The sequence below is a fragment of the Hyaena hyaena genome, unplaced genomic scaffold (genome assembly GCF_003009895.1).
Source record: "Hyaena hyaena isolate Hyena2069 unplaced genomic scaffold, ASM300989v1 scaffold_392, whole genome shotgun sequence".
In the NCBI taxonomy this organism is placed as follows: domain Eukaryota; kingdom Metazoa; phylum Chordata; class Mammalia; order Carnivora; family Hyaenidae; genus Hyaena; species Hyaena hyaena.
Genome location: NW_024081017.1, coordinates 1,251,565 through 1,267,279, shown reverse-complemented (window position 1 = coordinate 1,267,279; position 15,715 = coordinate 1,251,565). Strand labels below are relative to the sequence as shown.

Here is a 15,715-nt window from a genome sequence, read left to right as displayed (position 1 = left end):
AAAAATTTTTTAAAAAGTATTGGGGTACCTGGGTGGCTTAGTCGGTTGAACACCTGACTCTATTGCAGCTTAGGTTATGATCCCAGGTTTGGGGGACAGGGCTCCACACTGAGTATGGAGCCTGCTTGATGCCCCCCAACCCCCCTCACATGCTCTCTAAATGAATAATAGAGGGGGCGCCTCGGTGGCTCGGTTAAGCATCTGACTTCAGCTCAGGTCATGATCTCACAGTCCATGGGTTCGAGCCCCGCGCTGGGCTCTGTGTTGACAGCTCAGAGCCTGGAGCCTGCTTCAGATTCTGTGTTGCCTTCTTTCTCTGCCCCTCCCCCGCTCACACTCTCTCAAAAATAACTATTTTTAAAAAATTAAAATAAATCTTATTCATGATGGTTTCCTACTTAGATTTAAAGTCTCAAGTCACGTGGCACAGTTAGGGCAGGTTTTTTTGTTTTAAAGACTTTTAAGTAATCTCTACACCCAACGTGGGGCTCAAACCCACAACCCCGAGATCAAGAGTCACATGCTCTACTTACTCAGTCAGCCAAGCACCCCACCCCAACGCTGGGTTAATCATTAGCAGTCAGGCACATGAAGCCACATCTCAAATAGTGTTCTTGGGAACTTATTTGTATTTACTTTGCCTGACTTTCCATCATATCTGATTAGAAAGTGTATTTTTTTTTTAATGTTTATTTTTGAGAGAGACAGAGACAGAGGGTGAGTGGGGGAGGGGCAGAGAGAGAGAGGGAGACGCAGAATCCGAAGTAGGCTCCAGGCTCTGAGCTAGCTGTCAGCACAGAGCCCGGCGTGGGGCTCGAACCCATGGACTGTGAGATCATGACCTTAGTTGAAGTTGGACACTTAAGACTGAGCCACCCAGGCGCCTTGTATTTTGTTAACTTCGGGGTGGGGGGGGGGAACAAGGTCTAGAATAGCTTGTAATAGTTCAATATAGTCCTTTCTTTTTTTTTTTGAGAAACAGAATCTTATCTGTGCTTCTGCATAGGGAATAGTGGCCAGTTCACTTGAGTCATTTTTCTTCAAGGAATGCTTTATTTTGTAGATTTTTTTTTAAAGGTAAGAAAAATTATTAAGCAAAATAATCGCAATGCCAGTCACTCTATACGCCTGGCTTTAGTGCTAGTTACTCCAGGTCTCTAGCTTTCCCGAGTGCCTTCTGTTGGCTTTGGTCATTTCAATGGAAGTAGACAAGCCCAGAGATCTCCAGGCCCCCCTTGAACATTTTGGCCAGGCTTGAACCCAATCTTGAACCTGGCCTGAGGGCTCTGGGGGTCAGGGACTTTGGGACCCAGTTTAAAAAGCCACCTTCCGGGGCACCTGGGTGGCTTAGTCGGTTGAGCGTCCGACTTTCGCTTAGGTCATGATCTCACGGTTCGTGGGTTCGAGCCCCGCATCGGGCTCTGTGCTGACTGCCAGCTCAGAGCCTGGAGCCTGTTTCAGAATCTGTATCTCCCTCTCTCTCTGACCCTCCCCTGCTCACGCTGTCTCTCTCTCTCTCTCTCCTAGAAATAAAAATATTAAAAAAAAAAAAAGCCACCTTCTGGGGCACGTAGGTGGCTCATTTGGCTAACCATCAGGCTTCGGCTCAGGTCACGATCCCACAGTTTGTGAGTTCGAGCCCCGTGCCAGGCTCTGTGCAGACAGTGTGGAGCCTGCTTGGGATTCTCTCTCCCTTTCCCCGTTTGTTCTCTCTCTCTCTTAAAATAAGTAAACATTAAAAAAAACCCAAGTAAATAAAATTTGGGGGGCACCTGGTGCCTTAGTCAGTTAAGCGTCGGACCTTGGCTTAGACCATGATCTAACAGTTCAGGAGTTTGAGCCCCACGTCACGCTCTGTGCTGACAGCTCAGAGCCTGGCGCCTGCTTTGGATTCTGTGTCTCCCTCTCTCTCTGCCCCTCCACGGTCTCTCTCTTTCCCTCCCTCTCTGCCTCTCAAAACTAAACATTAAAAAAAATTTTTTTTAATAATAAATAAAATTTGGGACGCCTGGGGGACTCAGTCGGTTAAGCGTCTGACTTCGGATCAGGTCATGATCCCACGGTTCGTGGGTTCGAACCCCGCATCGGGCTGTATGCTGACAGCTAGCTCAGAGCCTGGAGCCTGCTTCGGATCTTGTGTCTCCCTCTCTCTCTGACCCTCCCCTGCGTGCGCTGTCTCTCTCAGAAATAAATAAAAACATTAAAAATTTTTTAAAAATAAATCAATAAAATTTTACAAATAAATAAACAACAAGCCACCAAACTCTGGGTCTTCAAAGTTCAAGTTCAGTGCTCCTACCAGAGGTTAGGAAACCAGTCAGGTGATACCAGGAGAGCATTGAGGGTGGCGTGGAAAGGAGAATACAGGTGATGGCAATAGAGAAATAGAAGAAGCGCTTAGAAGAGTCAAAGAACCTGGTCACTGAATTATAAGGAGGTCAGGGGCCATGTGGAGAGCCCCCACGTGCCAAGGAGAACGAGTAGAAGAGAGAAAGTGAAAGAGAAGGGAATGCCTTGAGCTTTGGAATCTGCTGTGGTCCCACATTCTGAGCATCGAATTGCTCTCTCGGACCAGCCTCTGCAGGACGCCCTACACAGCACTGACTCACAGCCGAATCGCAGCTGTGCTGAAAACGGGATATGACTCACTTCTCGAGAGGCTGCTGGCACACGGGGTGGGGAAAAGAGTCATTGGAATTCCAGGACTCAGAAAAAAATTCACAAGGAAGTTCAGGCCAAGGGCACTCACAATAAGGATCCTGGAGGAGAAGTTTCTGTCACTCCCCTCCTCCCCTAGGGGCTCACAACTTCCATTACCGCTAATCCCCTGCTCTGGCCTCCAACCTTTGCACAAAGCCCTATTTTACCCACAGAAGGTGCCACTGGAAATAGTAAGAGCATTGCTAGTGGGGACAGGGATTAGGAGCAGTGGGCACCGAGTGACGGCCCATCCGAGGGGTGTCCCCACAGCAGACAACACCATCCTGAGCAAGGGGACGGAACGGTCCGATTTAAAGCGCCATCACCCCCAAGAAACCACAGTGCCTTATGGTTGCACAATGAAAGTTTGGTTTTCCTGATCGGTTTCATCTGATTTCAGTAAAAGCAAACTGGAACACCCCACCCAGATCTCCTCTCTGCTGGGGTTACACAAGAGCCACCCACACCCACACCCCTGCCGGACCCCCCCCCTCCATCCCCCACGCTCAAGTCTCCAAATAGCCTTTAAATCTGCCCTGTCACCAGTGACAAGCCAGATGCAAGGTTATCGAAACAGAAAAGGAGAATACACATTTCTGCTTTTTCGCCAGCACACAAATGAGGTGGTCAAATGCTTTCGATGTTTTCTTTCCCAGGCTACAGAAGATGGTTGTTCGGGGAAACTAAACATACAAACAGAACCATTTCCTTGAAATAAACAAACAAATAAATGGCCGGAGCTAACAGGCTCAGCTGAAAATGAACAAGAAATCAATTTCTCAGGGCTCTTTTCCCAACTAGACATTTTCCTCGGGGCAGGGGTGATCCTGATGCAAGGTTTTGCTGTCAGCAACTCCGGGGACTGGGTTCCATGATCGTTCACTGCTGGGAAGTTCCACAGTGTCTTAGCAACAAATGTCACCTGCTCGACAGCCCGGTAAAGTGTGGAGTCTATTAATGTACTTAACACGGACTGTGAAGGGCTATCAAAGCACTGAACAACACAGGTGTCTGGAATGGGATCTTATCAGGGAAGGAACCCCACAGGTAAGAGCAGGGATATCCTGGAAAGACAGAATGAGCCACCTAATTCCCCTTGAAGCTTTGCAGTCTCAAAAAAGCTCTTTTTTGGGGCACCTGGGTGGCTCAGTCGGTTAAGCGTCCGACTTCGGCTTAGGTCATGATCTCATGGTTCGTGGGTTCGAGCCCCGCGTCGGGTTCTGTGCTGACAGCTAGCTCAGACCCTGGAGCCTGCTTCGGATTCTGTCTCCCTCTCTCTCTGATCCTCACCTGCTCACTCAGTCTCTCTCTCTCTCTCTCAGAAATAAACATTAAAAAAACCCCTCTTTTTGCCAGTGGTGGCCAGGAAGAAAAGCATGCCAGAGAGTGACCAAGGAATCCCATCCCCACCCCCAGGCATGCTGCTAAAGCAGAGACAACTCTTAGGACGCTCTATTTCTCTGAATCTCTATTTCTCTGAATTGGGGTGTGCCCTGGGCATACTTGATCCTCTGCAGACAGCTGCTAACTGCTTTTGACCCAGCTACGGGAAGACATGTGGTTTGGATGCCAGCACCTTCCATCTCCAGGGGAACGGGTCAAGAAATTCCATCCCCTTCCACCTCCCCACAAATGCTTTAAATTTAAAGGCAGCTAGGGAGCAAGCTGGGACAAAACAGGGCTGCCGCAACTACACACCAGAGGACAGAAGGAGCTGCTGGCCCTCGGGAGTCTACGCATCGGGACTCAGAGCCTCCTGGAGAACACAGGCTACATCAGATCCTCGGACCACGCGTCACAGAGAAAAATAAATAAGCAACCCTCTTGCTCAAGACTTCAGTGCCACCATTTCCTCTTAGGGATGAGGTCCATCAAGCATTTGGAACAGCTCACACCAAGCGCCTCTTGACGAGCCAGTCCCTCCTCTTCACCCAGCTGGGTGGCAGAGTGATCTCAATACTCCCCAGCTATATGGCAGCACCCTCCCTTCCTGGCCTCTCAGCGAAAACTTCTGTGTCAAGGGTTGGAATCCCAGGAGTTCAAGGCGCCCCAACGCGAAGCCACCACCCATCCCCGTCAATGAAAAGCTTCCGGAAATCCCTTTATTAGGCAATTACAATTCTCTCATGGGCTGCTCCGGTTCTGCAGGAAAAGAACCCAGGGCGAGGTCGGGCGCTTCCGGCAGCTCATTTAAGGCCAATGGAAAACTCGAGGATTGCGCACCAACTAGTCTCTTCGCTAAATTTAAATCTGAAGCCTCCTAAAAGGAAAAATCGCCTAGCCCCCTTCAGGGCTTCTAAACAAACAGGGCCACCCTAAGGGATCCATCCAAGGTTGGGGCCTCCCGATCCCAGCCCCGGCGGAAGGTCTCCGCTCCCGACCGAAGAGGGGCGGGCGTGTCTGAGGCAACGGTTTGATCAGGGAAGGAAGCTTGGCCCTGAGGGTAGCCTGGGGGGCACGGATGTGAACTCGACCCGGGCCGGGGCAGCGAGGGCAGACGGCATGGGCTCGGGCCCGGATCTCGAAGGAAACCTTGGGCTTCGCGAACGCTGCCCAGGAGCGCCGTGGGCACCTTGCCCATGCTCATGGAGGCGACTCCGGAGGCCCGGGACGGGTCGCCTTCGCGACAGGAGCCCTGGACGGACGCGAGGGAACTCCTTCGGTCGCATCCCGAGACCAGGTGCTCCGCGTTGCCCAAACCGCGCCTCGAGCCCCGCCCCGCCCCGCCCGCGTCCCAACCCCGCCCAGCGCGACCCTCCGCATCCACCGGCTCCCATTGGCCAAGGGGAGTGGCTCGAGGCTCGCCTGTTCCCATCGCGCCCAATGGGAGCGTGGGGACTGGCCCCCGGAGCCGGAGGCGGGGCTGGAGGCGGTGACCACGCGCAGAACGCCGCGTGCAGCGCCCGCGAGGAAAGCTCTGCAGCGGGCTCCGCGGTCCAGCGGCGCCCTAGCGCAGGACGAAGCTGCCTGGGGCGCCTGGGGGGGACTCTTGTCCGCGGGGGGGCGCGACGATGAGCCTGCAGGGACCCCCCCCTCCCCGGGCTTCTGCTAGCTCTCGCCCTAGAACAGCCCGATGGGGGGGTCCCTGCCTCCCTAGGGGTGGAGAGCCCCATGTCCCGGGCTGAGGAAGACAAGGGGGGGTCTCCCTTCAATCGGAGACTTGTGGCGAAAAGCTCACCCCGCTTCTCATGACTCCCCCACATCCCCAAACCCTCGCAACCCTCAGCGCTCCATCCAGCGGTTTGGAATGAACTTAATGGCATTTCCCCACAAGTCCTAAAGGACGCGGGAGTTTTTCGCATCCTCCCCCCCAAATCACCAGGGAGCTCCCCAAGTTCTAGGGGCCACCTCACCGCACGCGGGCGCCTGGAGCCAGCCTTACCTGCAGTCCCCACGGCTGCGAGGAACAGGGCGGCGGCCCAGCTCAGCCCCCAGCTCGCGGGCCTCATGCTCCCAGGTTCCGCCCGTAAAGCGCCGGCCCGAGTCTCGGTCCGCAAAGTCCGCGCAGGGAACCCGGGCTCCGCGCGGCCGGACAGCGACTGCCTGCGGGGCCCCAGTCATTTGCAGCATTTCAATGCGAGTTTCCTTGCAGGGGGAGGAGTTTGCAGTGGGGTGATTTTCGAATAACTACACCTCACTGCGGGAGGAGGAGTTTCGAGAGGAGGAGTTTCGGATGGCCGAAGTCACCAGGGCTGTTAACCCGTGAAGCCCTGAGTCGGGTTCCAGTCTTTTCCAATCCCCGCTCCCGGATCACCTTATAGGCTGATGACCATCCCTCTCTGTGGCTCCAAAGTTAAAAAACGGGACTTCTTTACCCTCGCTTTTCTCCACTTACCTTTTCCTTTCTAGGAATCGTATATAGAGTTTCACAGAGTTGTCTTCAAACCTGAAGTCTGAACACTAACTAGTGAGGGGTTTAAAATAAAATCTTCACAAAAGTACAGCCCCACAACGGATCTTGTTTTGTGAGATCCAGGGTTTGGATCGATATGGGCAAAAACATCTCTTAAATCATGGATCCAATCAGAGTCTGGACATGAATATTGATTTATTCTCTTGGGAGAAGGACTGGACCAGACTGCTTCCTCTCCCCAAAACAAAACAGCTTGCGGAGTTGAGCCTGATTGCCTTAATCACAGAGGGCTGATGGAGAGCAGCTTGTAAGAATCAAGAGCCTCAGGGTGCTTGGGTGGCTCACTCCCTTGCGTGTCCGACTTCTGCTCAGGTCATGATCTCCAGGTTTGTGGGTTCGAGCCCTGTGTCCAGCTCTGTGTGGACAGTTCAGAGCCTGGAGCCTGTTTCGGACTCTGTGTCTCCCTCCCTCTCTCTGCCCTACCCGGCTCGCTTTCTGTTTCTCTCAAATATAAATAAACATTAAAATAATAATAATAAAAATAATCAAGAGTCTCTCTTGAGATTCATGAGATGCCAGCAGCCCCTGGCCAAAAAGGTGCATGTGAGACTGAACCCCATTAAGGGTCTGGCAGTCTTGGAGGGGGAGTGAGCAGAATTCTCTGGGGTTTTGCAAATTGAGCCTGCGAGGGCGAGGGGGGGTGGACTCACCTCTCAGCAGGCTTATGGGGAACCCATGGGAGGCGGCAGAAAGGGGACGATTGAACCCTCAGAGGGAAAAGGGGTGATTAAACCAGAGTAAGAAAGAGCAGTTTGGAGCTCAGCTTGGGAATCAGACAGACCCTGCCTGAGTAAATGAGCTTTTCCAACGTGGAAAGGAGGGGAAAGCGCATGTGGGTCCCTTCCGTGGCAGGTTCCGTGCGGGTGGGGGTGGGGGGACAATTGAGATAATTAGCAATCACCTGGGAAAAGTTGTACGGCTGGGCAGGTTCTGGGAGTTTTGGTCACGTTTATGAACTGCACCATCAAATTCCATTCCTAAGACCACGTGCTACTTTTTTTTGTCAAATAAATAAAACTAGGTTTTCTTTCCCTTATTCATCTGGGTGGTCGAAGGCCCTTTCTCCCCAGCAGGGCTGGAAACATTTACCAGGAAGGAGCTCTCTTCTGGGAAGGGACTTGGCTTAAGACACCTTCAAAGCTAGTTCTACGTAGCGGTAAGGTCAGGCCTGGAAAAGGGCCAGAAAAGCTCTATAAAGGACATTTCCAGGGTGCCTAGGCTGGACAAGGTCTCCCTTTAACCTGCCCGTGGAAATCGTGAGGCCCTTTCTGTCCCTGCCACACATGGCCATGGTCATATATTGCCTTAAGGATGCAGTCATGCTGGGGGGCCTGGGGGGCTCAGCTGGTTGAGCGTCTGACTTCAGCTCAGGTCATGATCTCACGGTTCATGGGTTCGAGCCCCGCGTCGGGCTCTGTGCTGACAGCTCAGAGCCTGGAGCCTATTCCAGATTCTCTGTCTCCCTCTCTCTCTGCCCCTCCCTTGCTCAAGCTCTCTGGCTCTCAAAAATAAATAAATGTAAAAAATTAAAAAAAAAAGGGATGCAGTCATGCTGTTTAACTTCTTTGTTTCTACTTACCGGAGCTTCCATTCCCAACTAGCTCATAGCGTTGTTGTGATAATTAAGTAAATTAATAATACATAGATGTACAAAGTGATTGGAGCCACTCTTGGCACATAATAAGCACCATATATGGATTTGTTTTTTTTCCTACTATGTTGTAACTACATCATTTTTCCTTCTTCTCTTTTTCCCTCCCCTCCCCTCCCCCCCTCCCTTCCCCTTCCCTCCCCTCCCCTTCCCTTCCCTTCAGGGAAGGGTAATCAAAACCATATGGTGTTGGGGCGCCTGGGTGGCTCAGTTGATTAAATGTCTGACTCTTGATCTTGGCTCAGGTCATGATCTCATGGTTCATGAGTTCAAGCCCCGCATCAGGCTCAGCACTAACAGTGCAGAGCCTGTTTGAGATTCTCTCTCCCTTTCTCTCTGCCCCTCCCTTGCTTGTGCTATCGCAAAATAAAGAAATAAACTTAAAAAACAAAAACAAAAACAGCATGTAAAGACAGACCAATGGACTAAGACGCAAAATAAACCACGCACGTCTGGTCAAATGATTTTTCATAAGGATGCCAAGACCATTCAATAAGGTAAGGCCGTCTTTTCAATAAATGGTATTGGGAAAACTAGATAGCCGTGTGCCTAATAATGAAGCTGGACACTTCTTTCTTTCCCCACATACAAAAATGAACTCAAACTGGTGCAAAGATATAAAAGAAGGAGCTAAAACTATAAAATGATTAGAAGAAAAAAATAAGGGTAAACTTTCATGCCAGTGGACTTGGCAATGAGCTCATGGTCATAACACCAAAAACACAGGCATTAAAAGAAGAAATAAGGAAGGCGGGCTGCAGAAAAATAAAAAACGACCTGCATCAAGGACACTCCCAACAAAACAATGAAAAGACAACCTAGGGAATGGGAGCAAATCTTTTGCACGTTCTACATCTGATAAGGGTATAGCATCCAAAATATGTAAAGACCCCCTACAATTCATCAACAAAACAGCCCGATTAAAAAATCAGCAAAAGGGGGCACTGGGTGGCTCAGTCGGCTAGGCATCTAACTTTGGCTCAGTTCACAATCTCACAGATCGTGAGTTCGAGCCCTGCATCGGGCTCTCTGCTATCGGCGGAGAGCCCACTTGGGATCCTCTGTCTTACTCTCTCTGCCCCTCCCTTGCTCGTGCCCTCTCTCCCTCTCTCAAAAATAAATAAAGGTTGAAAAAAATGAGCAAAGGACTTGAATACACATTTCTCCAAAGAAGATATAAAAATGGCCAATAAGAGCATGAAAAGACGCTCATTACTTATCCCTGGGGAAATGCAAATCAAAATGACATATTTCACATCCATTAAGATGGCTATTATAAAGACTTAAGGGCCACCTGGGTCGCTCAGTCAGTTAAGTGTCTGACTTTGGCTTAGGTTATGATCTCACGGTTCATGAGTTCGAGCCCCCACAATGGGGCTGTCTGCTATCAGCGCAGAACCTGCTTCGGATCCTATGTCTCCCTCTCCTTCTCAAAAATAAATAAACATTAAAAAAAAAAAAAAAGCCAAAAACAGAAAAGCACAAGCATTGGTGAGGATGTGGAGAAATCAGAGCCCTCATGTGTCGCTGGTGGTAACGCATGGAAGACAGTTCAGCAATTCTTACGAAAAAAATACACTTATCGTACGATCCAGAAATCACACTTTGCTATGTACCCAAATGACATGAGAACTTCAGTCGACACAAAAACCTGCATGCGGTAGGGCTCCTGGGTGGCTCAGTCGTTTGCGAGTCCGACTTCAGCTCAGGTTATGATATCTCAGTCTGTGGGTTCGAGCCCTGAGTCGGGCTCTGTGCTGGCAGCTCAGAGCCTGGACTCTGCTTTGGGTTCTGTGTCTCCCTGTCTCTCTGCTCTTCTCCTGCTCAAGCTCTGTATCAAAAATAAATAAACATTAAAAAAGTAAAAGAAAAAAAAATAAAAACAAACAACCCCGCATGCGGATGTTTATAGCAGCTTTATTCATAATGGCCCAAACCTGGAAACAACCAAGATGTCCTTCAGCAGGTAAATGAATAAATCATCTGTGACACATTCAGCCAGTGGAATATCCGTACTAAAAAGAAATGAGCTCTCAAGCCATGCAAAGACCTGCAGGAATCATGAACGCACATTAACAAGTGAAAGCCAGCGGCGTGAAAAAGCAAGTACTCTCCACTTCTCACTGTGTTCTAGGTGGCAAGGACACCACGGGACAAGGCAGAGACCCCACCCCTCCTGGAGCTGCAGTTTCAGGGCAGGCGACAGCAGGAAACAAACCGACAAGATGGCTTTGGATAAGCAGATTCGAGATATGAAAGGGTAATATGAGAAAGAGCAGCCAGTGTGGGCGGAGCCTATTTTTATGACTTTAAAAAAATGTTTTTATAGTTTTTATTTGTTTTTGAGGCAGAGAGAGACAGAGCATGAATGGGGGGGGGTCAGAGAGAGAGGGAGACAGGATCTGAAGCAGGCTCCAGGCTCTGAGCTGTCAGCACAGAACCAGCTGCAGGGCTTGAACCCACGAACCACGAGATCGTGACCTGAGCCAAAGGCTGACGCTTAACCGATTGAGCCACCCAGGCGCCCGGTTTGATGACTTTTTTATATGGAGTTCTAACATATGTGCCATGCGGTTCACAAACATTATGCATCCAGCTCCGTAGATTTTTTTTTAGAGTTGTACATGGCTTTAGGGTTTTTTAAAGTTTATTTTAGTTATTTTTGAGAGAGAGAAAGAGAGCATGGGAGAGGGGCAGAGAGAGAGAGAATCCTTGCTGTCAGAGAGGACTCTGATGCGGGACTCGAACTCACAGAGCTTGAGATCATGACCTGAACTGAACCAAGAGTCCAGCACTCAACTGACAGAGCTACCCAAGCGCCCGCCTCGACCCAGAGATTTATTTCATCTGTACTCATCTGTGTAACCGCCACCTAGAGCAAGATAGATCATATTTGCAGTGTCCATCACACCAATGGGCTGAGCTTAGGTGGGAAGAGGAAAGAGGCTTCTCTGAGGATGGAGGCATTTAAGCGAAGGCCTGGATAACATAAAGGACCTGGCTGAAGGGAGGGTGCTGTGGGCAGAGGGATCAGCGGGGGGGAAGGAACTTGAGGTGGGACTGAGGTTAGAACATTCCAGAAGGGAGGCCAGTGCGGCTGGGGTAGAGTGAGTGAGAAGAGGTGATGCAGACAGGTTGTGCAAGGCCTTGTGGGCAGGGGGGAGGACCTTGGCATTTATCCCAAAGGTGGGAGCCACGGAGGGTTCTGAGCAGAGGAGGGGGCGGGACCTGACTTGGTGCTCCCAGTGCCCATTGGCTGCTGTGGGGGGAACGGACTAAAGGGGTTCAGAGCAGGAATCAGGAGACTCAAGCGCAGCAGGAGCAATGACCAGACTCACGGAGGAGATAACTGTCAGATCTGTTTACATTTTGTCTGAGATGCCGCGGGGTCCCAAGGGCCAAGATCAGGCTTTCATTTACCAGAATCTGTTCTTGGCCTACACTTGGCTGCTCTGGGAGGCCTACCTCTACAAGCCCCGGATGGCAGAGCCGGGCCCACAGCTCCCTGCCTGGGTGGGCACATCAGGTGCATTGCTAAGACCAGACTATCTACCTGCATGTCCTTGACTCCTGAAGAACCAAGATGGCTTGACCGTTGTGGGCAAGGGTGAAAATGGGCAGAGGTCCGGACTCCAGTCAAGGCCGCGTGCCAACTGTCCAAAGCAGCCGGCTATGACCTTGGGAGGCACAGAAGCCCAGGCTCCCATCTGAAGGGGCAAGTGGGAAAGTGTCTTTCGCTGTGTCCAGTCATGTTTGACGTCTGACCAGCATGTGTCATATTAATGTATCAGTACTTACACGATCAAGGAAAAAGTGAAACAAGGCACGCGCAAAAAGACAAATAGTGGACAATTCCATCTAGAGGAAGTCCCTGGAGGAGTCAGATTTATAGAGCCAGAAAGAAAATGGATGGTTATGGGGGGGAGGGGGGAGGGGGAAGTAGTGTTTATTGAGGACAGCATTTCAGTTTGGGAAGATGGAAATGTTTTCACAAAAAAATTATTTTTAATGTTTTATTTATTTCTAATAGAGAGAGAGAGGGAGAGGAAGGGAGAGACAGTGTGAGCAGGGGAGGGTCAGAGAGAGGGGGAGATATAGAATCTGAAACAGGCTGCAGGCTCTGAGCTGGCTGTCAGCACAGAGCCCGACACAGGGCTCGAACCCACGAACCATGAGATCATGACCTGAGCTGAAGTTGGATGCTTAACAAACTGAGCCACGCAAGCGCCCCGGGAAGATGGAAATGTTTTGAAGGTGGCTAAGGTGAGGGCTGAACAGCACAAGCTACCGAAGCGTGCACTTAAAACGGTTACGTTGGGGGGCGCTGGGGTGGCTCAGTCAGTGAGCGACTCTTGATTTCAGCTCAGGTCTTGATGGCTCCTGAGTTCAAGCCCTGCATAGGCTCTGCGGGCATCACAGAGCCTGCTTCAGATTCTCCCTCTTTCTCTGCCCCTCCCCTGCTCCCAGTCTCTCTCTCTGTCTCTCTGTCTCTCTCTCAAAAAATAATCTTTAAAAAATGGTTAAGGTTGTAAATGATACGTTATGTGTATTTTGCATGATTAGAAATAAAAAAGGAAAAGAAAAAAAAAAGGGAAAAAAAAAAAAGGAAAAGAAAAATTTGGGAAAAATAGAAAGGAAAGAGGAAAGGAAAGGAGGGAGGGGAATAAATAAATAAAAGAGAGAGAAAAAAACCCCATATTATGAAAATCTCCTCCAAGCCACATATGAGACCTTGGCTCCTACAGCTTCTTGCGTCAGCCATGGTGAGCCTTGGCCTTGGGGTCTAAGTCAAGGGCTGCTTGGCCTTCCAGTCCCTTCTTTCAGGCCGCCCCCACCCTGGCAGCTGGGAGCCCATGGGAACCCAGGGAGAAAAAGCCCGTGAGAAGCCCTCAGGGGCCCCACGGACCTGTGCCTGCTCTTTCCATTCTGCATGTTTCGACAATCAGGGTCCTGGATTGTGGCTCTGCCCTCCTTGGCTGAACTGGCTGCAACTTATGGTCTTGCCTCACAGGGGTGGGGGAGGGGCGGGGGTACATCACACCTGGTTTGCAGGGAGCAGATACTTCTAGCTGCCGGCAACTACTATGCTCGCTTCCTTCCTTCCTTCCTTCCTTCCTTCCTTCCTTCCTTCCTTCCTTCCTTCCTTCCTTCCTTCCTTCCTTCCTCCCTCCCTCCCTTCCTTCCTTCCTTTCTTTTTTTAAATGTTTAGGGGGGGTGCAGAGCAAGAGCGAGGCAGAGGATTCCAAGCAGGGCCTGCCCTGACAGGAGAGAGCCGGATGTGGGGCTCAAACCCACAAGTGGTGAGATCATGACCTGAGCCGAAGTGGGAAGCTCAGCCGACTGAGCCAGCCAGGTGCCTCTCACTTTTTAAAAAAATTTATTTATTATTTTTTTTTATGTTTTATTTATTTCTGAGAGAGAGAGAGACAGCCTGAACAAGGGAGGGTCAGAGAGAGAGGGAGACACAGAATCCCAAACAGGCTCTAGGCTCTGAGATGGCTGTCAGCACAGAGCCCAATGCGGGACTCGAACCCACAAACCGGGAGATCATGACCTGAGCCGAAGTCGGACGCTTAACTGACTGAGCCACCCAGGCGCCCCTCATTTTTTTTTTTTTTAAACTTCTCTTTATTTAGATAATCTCAACATCCGACATGGGGCTCGAACTCCCAACCCTGAGATCAAGAGTCACACGCTCTTCCGACTGAGCCAGCCAGGCACCCTGGTTATTCTATTTTTTAAAAAAATGTTTTATTTATTTTTGAGACAGAGAGAGACAGAGCAGGAGCGGGGGAGGGGCAAAGAGAGAGGGAGACACAGAATCCGAAGCAGGTTCCAGGCTCTGAGCTGTTAGCATAGAGCCCGACGCGGGGCCTGAACCCACAAACAGTGAGATCATGACCTGAGCCAAAGTCGGACACTTAACCAACTGAACCACCCAGGTGCCCCAGTTATTCTATTTTTAATTGTTCGAGGAACCTCCATACCGTTTTCTGCGGCGGCTGCGCCATGTTACATTCGTTTTCTTTGTGTATTTCTACAATCCCAATCCCATTCAGGCGATAATGGGCCCAGGCTGTAATGATCTGGACTCTCTTGCTGTTGCCGGCAGCCCTGAGACCCAGGTCTGATCAATGAAGCAGGTGGAAGCGTCTGCTCCTGTAAAAATACAATCCTCGAAAGGAGAAATCCTTTGACTCTTGACCTTGAGGCCTTTCTCTCCTCCTGTCTGGATGTTACAGCCCTGCCTGGAAGTGTAGCCACTATCTCACCTGCATGAAGGTGAAAGCCACATACTGAGGATGGTTGAGAAGAAAGCCCAACAGAGGTCAGCTCCGGTATAACTTCTTTATTTTTATTTTTAAAGTTTATTTACACCCAGAGTAGGGCACAAACTCACGACCCTGATCAGATCAGGAGTTGCACGCTCTCGGGCATGTGGGTGGCTCAATCGGTTAAGCATCCGACTTTGGGTCAGGTCATGATCTCGTGGTTTGTGGGTTCAAGCCCTGCATCGGGCTTTGTGCTGACAGCTCAGAGCCTGGAGTCTGCTTCGGATTCTGTGTCTCCCTCCTCTCTGCCCCTCCCCCATCTCTCTCTCTCAAAGAAATAAACATTTAAAAAATATTAAAAAGAAAAGAGCCGCATGCTCTACTGACTAGGCGCCCTAAGTATCACCTCTTTAAAAGAGTCGTTAAAATATAAAATGGTTCATAAGGAGAGTATAGACAAAATCACTCAGCCGTTTAAGAGATGAAGAAACCGAAGCGCAGAGAAGGAAAGGGGGTTGCCCAAGGTCACATAGCAAGCTGGAGGCAGAGGTGATCTCCCTTTTCTCTAGCTATGGTACCCCCCAACCTTGCCCCTGAAGTTCAGCATCTGAACGTCGTTCCTGCATTTGTGGGTCTGTCTCCCACCTCCAATTTTGGAAATAGCGATTAGCTTTCCCAGCATCCCTTGCACAGGAACACAAGCATGTGACCTGGAATCAGCCAATCATATTCTCACACCCAAGACTGACTCCAGAGGCAGGCTAGGAATCAAGCCCCAGGTTGTTCTTTTGATTCAGAAACCACTCAGCCTGGTTTATGTATTTGCAAACAAGAATCCCACTTGACAAAATGTCTACGAGAGGAAGACTGAAGTAACAAATGCCTGGGGCTAGAGAAACCACTAGTGTGACTTCCTCAACTATTTCTCTGAGGTTGATCTAAATTCTATTCTCATCCCGATCTTGGATTATAGCACATGCTTAAAGGTAAAAACTTTAGAAAGTAGAAAACATAGAAAAGCATAGAAATTACCAAGAAGAGACATCTGCAGATAATTCAACATCACTGTGTATCATTTATTCCTGTCGTCTATTTTATAGATATGTAATGCATCTCTTTAGGAAATGGAATTATTTTCTATTACTTATTATTTTTTAAAAGTTTAGTCTGAGAGAGATA

General features: G+C 49.9%; 1 protein-coding gene across 1 annotated transcript in view; it reads right to left on the bottom strand.

The window, feature by feature from the left end:
* The window catches only part of LDLR (low density lipoprotein receptor), a 32,016-nt gene extending 25,752 nt beyond the window's left edge, over positions 1 to 6,264 (bottom strand). The window contains exon 1 of the mRNA XM_039251020.1: positions 6,083 to 6,264. Within this exon, the coding sequence (XP_039106951.1) occupies positions 6,083 to 6,149 (67 nt within the window). The 5' untranslated portion in view covers positions 6,150 to 6,264. The remainder of the gene's footprint in view (positions 1 to 6,082) is intronic.
* Between the last annotated feature and the right edge of the window lie 9,451 nt (positions 6,265 to 15,715).